At 44.3% G+C, this 6,906-nt stretch overlaps 1 protein-coding gene across 7 annotated transcripts in view; it reads right to left on the reverse strand.

Moving 5' to 3' along the window:
* Nucleotides 1-6,906, reverse strand: part of LOC116845243 (synapse-associated protein of 47 kDa) — an 84,403-nt gene that overhangs the window by 65,388 nt on the left and 12,109 nt on the right. Inside the window, exon 1 of one of the 7 annotated variants that reach the window (XM_032817710.1) lies at nt 3,440-3,939. The exons of 2 other annotated variants lie outside the window; for them this stretch is intronic. In XM_032817710.1, the coding sequence (XP_032673601.1) occupies nt 3,440-3,693 (254 nt within the window). In that variant the 5' untranslated portion in view covers nt 3,694-3,939. Of the gene's footprint in view, nt 1-3,439; nt 3,940-6,906 lie in introns of those variants that run through there. 4 more of the 7 variants (XM_032817706.1, XM_032817712.1, XM_032817711.1 and 1 more) reach the window with 4 other exon arrangements.

The raw sequence follows: 6,906 nt of genomic DNA on the forward strand, positions 1-6,906 counted from the left end.
AGAGAGAGAGAGAGAGAGAGAGAGAGAGACTTTTAAACGACCGACGAGAAAACTCCCGGAAATTCATGAATGAGGTCGCGTCGTAGTGCTTTGCCAGAGACGGCTTGCTTTATATGAGCCATAGAACCGAAAGTGGAATACCTGCTTGAGTCACACGCGACTTTCAAATGGAAGAAGCATATTTTTTTCTGCTTTTTTTTCACGACAACTTGGTTTGCATTGGTGGCAAAAACGCGATAAAACGGCATCCGCGACACCGTAACAATCACGGCCGAAGGACTGTTCGAATCATCAGCGCGAAAACGCGCAGAGAAACACGTTGTGATGTCGTGAACAATGCAAGCGCACAAGCAACAAACTTGATGGCCTCGTCAAGCGAGGAGAGCGGCGATTTAATCAGTCAGATTGAGGTGCTTCGATTCGCGCGGTTTCTTCCCGCATCTATTTTCATCGGCCGTTAAGGGGAATCGACGTTTAAATGCATTTGCGGTGGAGCGACGTTTCTCGCGGAGGTACGCCGCAGCGCTTGATAATCGCCACCAACGTGTCGGCGAGACGCACCGGATAATTGACGTCGGAGTAATCGCGATGGTCCTGGAGAAACCGAAGTGCATTCTGTGCACATACACACACACACATATATGTACACACGGCAGCGGGTTCATCCATCCGTTGCTGTGTTGATCGCGATATCTCGACACACCGCACGGTACGTCCCGGTGTCGTTAAACAAATGCCGAGTGTCGCGTGGATGCTCGTGTCATTCTAAGATAATTCGTCGGGCGAAATTGCGGAATTTGTCGCGGTGGAGAGAGCGGAGAAAAAGAGCTTTTGAGACGTCACAACTTGGATATGATAATCGAGGTCCACCGCAACAGGACGAATTTAAGACACGGGACGCATAGATCTTCGATTTGTGAGGAAAGAGACCACGCGTCCCATGAAAACGCGGGATGAGTCCATCCGTCGCGGACCGCGAATTAAATCTGAGTTTGCGGCTTTCCGCAGCACAATGTCCACGAGGAAATGCACACGTAACAGCGACCAACGTCTCTTTGAAGCCCCCTGACAAGACCAGGTCGCGCTCGGCCGTAATTGGCGCAACTGATACACGACACTCTGTTCGTTAACGCTCTCCAGCCCAGTCCGGGTATTATTTCCACGTAGATGCGATGAGTTTCGAAGCGGCGTTAGAGGTGTCGGTTGAGGGCGGAAAATTCGTCAATCAAGCCGGCGAAAAGTCGCGAAAAGTTCGCTCGACCGACAGCAACGTCGCTGAACAAACTTGTCGCGTGACAGAACTTCGACGATGGACGTGACGAGAAATCTCGCGCTGTGTGTCATCGGTTTGACCGAGAGAGCTCCAGTAGTTATTTAGGTGATGTCGCGAGACAAGGTAGCGAACGCGCGAAATGATACGAGATGACACGTGCGCGATAAAATAGGACGCGTGATAAAATAGCACGATAAGATATCCGGCCTTCTCTCTGCCTTGTTCTTCGCGATAAGAAATTCACTTATCGTGACGCCAACAAGCAATAACTGCGAACGAAATATTTGATCACGCAAAAAATATAATCTTATTTTTAGCAGCATCCTCTTATATATGACCTCAGGAGAATTATTCTAGAACTAGAAGGAAAATATTCTAATACCCAATAAAAGTATACTCTAGTTGCAAAGTGCTGTTTCCTATAATCCTATATTCTAAAGAAAAACTCTTATCGAAAGAGTATTCCTCTTTTAAGGTCTTTTCCAATTTCCTGGTAAAAGCTAATCAATAATTAAATCGTATGTCTATCTTTGCTTAACTTGAAGGAAAAACAAAGACACATGGGAAAAACAGTGATTGGCCCATAGATAAATCTAATTGTATCAATTAGATTCAATATTAAATCTGGTTGGCATAGTCAGATTTGTGTGTGGGCCAACTATACTGTTTTTTTTTCGTGCAGACATATGATTTAGCTATTAGTTCGATTACTAAGAAGTTATGGAAAATTCCTTTAATAAAGTAAACTGTAATCTGAAATCTAGACATTATTCCAATGTTTTCTCTTTTTGAATCAAGAGGAACATGTTTATTTAAAGCAGGATGTCCTCTTACTAAAAGAAATATCTACTAGAACAACTTGCGGATAAAAGACCAAGCTCCTCCAACTTTAGGAATATGATGCTCAAATTTTATTTTGATTTTAAGAGAATCCTCTCTTGAGGTTGTATACATAAGAGGGTTCCATCAAAGATAAGATTATATTTTCTCGGGTGTCAGTCAAAGATAAAAATTCACAGTGTTGTTTAATTATGCGTACGGGGTGATACACGTAACAAGCAGGCGAGTGAACGCGCAAGCGTTCATTCGTTCTGCCCGGTTAATGGGCGTTATAAGGAGATATAATTATCCCTGTCTCGTTTCTTTATATAACCCCGCGGAACATCCTGTACGAGAAAGGTCGCGTATATATAGGAGCGGCGTGATCCCTTTGTGCGATATTAGAGGCACACAATCCTTATGTCATGAGGTCTCGCTCCGCTATTATGCAGGTACCTCGATGACGCCGATAATTGTATAACACATTGGAAGCGTAGTGGTGAGTAAAACCGATCGCAAAGGAAACGCCACGGCTGCGTTGCCGAAATAGTGCTCCTCTCGACCCGTTAACTATACTGATTCCGTTACATGACGCACACGAGTGACTCGATAACGCACAGCTGTTGGCGCGGATACATCTTCCCGCTATCTGATGACGATGCTACATGTGTAGCAACAACGTGCACATAAAGATGACCCGACACCTGAGTATCCTACGTGCACCGACACCTGTCAAGTAAATACCGCGGCGACAGCGACGCACGTACGACACACATGATAACCCAACACGCTGATAATGTTGTGAACAGTATCCTTGAAATTGGAGCACCGAGGATGCGGTAACTGCATTCCGTCTTTCGACAAAACGATAACAGAACAGCGGTCAGGGTGAGAGGTGGAGGATCGAAACCACCGACGACGGAGTTCCCGAATTATATGACGTGCCAACTGGCGCTTAATCAAAGTTTGACCTTGCGTCCTAGTCTATCGCGGGAGGAAAAAGCCGACCTCGAGATTGCACGAAATCTGCTCTTTTCGTTTTTCCACCCCCTCACACGCTCTCACAGCGCTGCACGTTAAAAACTGCCGCAACGTGCGATAAGTAATTTCAGAGTAACGAGAAACGCGTTGTCGAGTGATCGGCTAATCGTCGGGCGAGGATGACGTGGCTCAGCAGACGCAAATTTCCACGGCGAATTCGCGACACTCGGTCGAGTTCTTCTTTTACTTTCTCTTCACGGGTTTCTTTCCACGGGTATATCAGACAAAAGTATTCTCGTCAAGCACATCATGACTGAACGATTACGTATTGAACATTAGGATTTGTCTAGTGATCTTTCTTAATACCTCACAAATGAATTCGCGGAATCCTCGATATTCTCGAGGAGCAGCGCGAGAGCAAGGGAGGAATCTGAAAAAGTTGAAAACTCGACAAGATTCTGAGAGAGAATTGCTTTGGCCGAGCGACCTTTTCGCGAACAATGAGTACGACGCACTCGATATTCCGTGTTGGATGACACCGCGGTCGCGCAAGTACTATCGCACCAGGTGATAACAGAAAACACGAGGAAATGGCAGACAAGAGTGACGCACCTTGACATTCCCCCACTTCAAAACGCGGCTCAACAAATAAATCGTCGAAAAATAAGAAGATTTCGCGTTCGACTTTATCAGGAATCCGTCCGGACTCGCTCTATCGTCGCGGCGCTCATTTATTCGTCGATTTATCGCGGCGGGAAGCGTGCCAGTCGGAATTCCCGCGATAAACCGCCTGGAAGAGTTACCTGTGTGCGAATCGCCGTGAAAAATGAGTCAAGAGCTGTAATAAGAGCGGAGTCTACTCCGCGTCCGTGCTCCGACCAGCAAACGGCGGAAATTCGGCCACGGCGGTGGCGTCTTCCGAGAGAACGGAGAACCGACGGCAACCGGGTCGCAATGATTCTCGCATTTCAATTACTGCTGGCTCGGGCCACTCTTTCCGTCTGGAACTCGACACGAGGATGTGCGTTCGTGAACTTCCGAGTCGATGACCCGACCCCGGAATAGTGCTCTCTCTCTCTCTCTCTCTCTCTCTCTCTCTCTCTCTCTCTCGTCGTTCTTCTGTCGACGAAAGATCAAGTCAGTTGTAAAACTTCAATGATCCGAGAATGAAGCAATTATGCTCAGGGGTCGGTCGCGCCTCATAAGAAAGAGTGGCTCTATATCAATGATCACGATATTATTGTTAATTGGATTTGGGTTGTGAACGATTATTAGCATCCCGTGAGCATATCGAGTTTTTTCGCTACGGCTTTTCTATAAATCTCATATTTATAGAAATCTATTATAAATCTATTATATATCTAGTAATTATTTCACGATGAACACGAAGTACTCGAAAATCCGGCAATTTCGACTTCGATGACGAAGCCCTGGATTGACTCAAATATGTGAGATTTTGATCCTACTTTTGATCTCAATATTCCATTTTCAACTCTTACTTTAATACTCTAAAGCCTACATCAACTTTGCAAGTGGCACTTTGTGTTTTCTGCCACTTATAAGAACATTAAAAAACTATAAACTGCCTTAAAAATCAAAGTGGGTCAATATGAAAAAATATGACCTAAATATTTTTTATACTTCTACATTTGTGCCAAATTAGAAAGAAATCGGAGTGTAACTTTTGGGTAGGTTTACTTGTTAAAGGCGCCAAGTGGGGACTTCAATTTCCATGTATATTAAACATATATTGACAATTCAGACATATGAAAGATAAGAGATTAGAAAGATTAGAGATTGAAGGTAGGATTAAAATTTCGATTCGGCTCGTTTTTATCATTATTGTTAAAATATTGAGTCACGCCGACAGAGTCCGACGCAGACTAAGAAAGCTGGCTTTCTCAATCGCACGCAAATTTCCCCGATAGATCCTGTAGAGCCGGGATTCTCGCTAATTAATTGAAATGAGTATTTAAATGCTTCGCAATACTGTCGAACCGCTTGTTAGCGTCATTGGTCGAGCCCATTAAACTTACAGCGATCTCAGTAAGCGAAATGCAGAGAGGACACTTTGGCATTGCTAAAGTCTCACACAAACGAAAAAGTGGACTATCAACCGTGGGAATATTAAATCGAACAAGTCCCATAAAAATGCGTCGCGCCGTTTAATCGAAGCGTCGCAAAAACCTAATTCCGATTATCCGCATCCGGTAACCTCCGTAAATAGCCGGCCAAAGTCGGGTCGAAGGTAGACATTTGGAATGTGTCGCATTTCGAATGTTGCATTCGAGAGTGTCTCAACGCGGCGTTGCAGTGCTTAATTACACGTTAAACTTAATTGGCAGGGTAACGATCACGTCGGCAACTCGGCATAATTCTCGCCGTACCGTTTAATACCCTTCTCTGGGACTTCGCTTGAGGAGAGTGCGAGCCCCGTTATGCGAGAAGATCGATGCCGAGTTCTAGCTTGGCCTAGTTAAAAAGTCATGAAATTCTTTTACAAGGAAAGGGAAGCTGCTTTTCTGCTCGCGAACGACCCGCGCCATTTGGCGAAATGAGAACCTGCAATGCTAATCGAGCTTTACCAGGGAGACTCATCTTTATGAGATAATTGCGACTGGAAGGAGTGTTTTGTTAATTATTGATCACAAAGGCGTCATTAAAGTTATTTTCTAGCAATGGCATTTCAAAAAAATTTTAAGAGAGAAAAGCGTTTTGCATCACATCATATTCCCTTTAAGGGAGAAAATATACGCGCAGCTTTTAAACTGTCGATTCTTTGATATTGGAAGAATTATCGTATACTTATTTTCATAATATCTGCAGGGAAATATATAAAAATTATAAATTTATAACTCTGATAATTGACGGAACGACGCGTAAACGTTGATTCAAATAACTTCCCCCGTGAAGAATACAGATAGCCGTCATGCGATACAATCATACTAAAAAGTTATTTTAATGCAGAATATGCTAGCATCTCGCGATCGAGAAAAGAATAAAAGGTACGCTTGTGGTAGTTTGCATTCAGATGCGACAACGTACCCTCCTGTTACTCTTGCTTGCGATTCGGCAAGGTTATGTCGAAGATGTGAACTGTGTTCTCGCGATTTAGTTCATACGGTTGAGTCAACATTTTTATAGAGGAACTGGAGAGACACGGAGAAGCATTATGCAATTTCTTTCCAATTGAAGTATCTATACATCCTACTTAACAGAAACATTTTTTGAATCGCTAATTTTCGAGAGACGCCCCAGTCAGATTCAACGGAGCGAAAAAATGACGCGTTACGTATCTCGTTTGAGATGCTAAGAGCTAAGATGAAAAAGAATTTCGTCTCCGGCACTGCGAACGTTTTAGGGAGTCGCAGCTACTGTCAAAACCTACTCGTCAAAACCTCATCAGAAGAATCAGATAAAAGATCAGATAGAAAATACTACTGACAATCGAACAAGAGTGTGGGCGGAGCAGGTCGAAGTTGCTCGAAATATCTTTCAAATATACTGCATAAGAAATCGCACGCTCTAAAACGCCAGTACATCGAGCGGAAGAATTTACATGCGAAGAACGAGTCTCCTCTTTCTTCTCCTCATTTCCTGATCGCACGTCGAAATCAAAGTTCCATCCGAGACAGAAGCAAATGTGAGTCGCTTCCCGAGCATTGACCAACGATTCCCCAACGATTTGACCGAGTTGTCCCGAAATCCGGTCGACGAGTGAAAAACAAATCAAACGGGGCGAAAATGGACGGTCCAGAATGGGAGAGGAGGGAGGGAGGGAGGGAAGGAGGGGGGAGAGAGAGAGAGAGAGAGAGAGAGAGAGAGAGAGAGAG

The sequence above is a fragment of the Odontomachus brunneus genome, unplaced genomic scaffold (assembly GCF_010583005.1).
Source record: "Odontomachus brunneus isolate Ranch 3 - 2012 unplaced genomic scaffold, Obru_v1 Obru_scaffold_050, whole genome shotgun sequence".
Lineage (NCBI taxonomy): Eukaryota > Metazoa > Arthropoda > Insecta > Hymenoptera > Formicidae > Odontomachus > Odontomachus brunneus.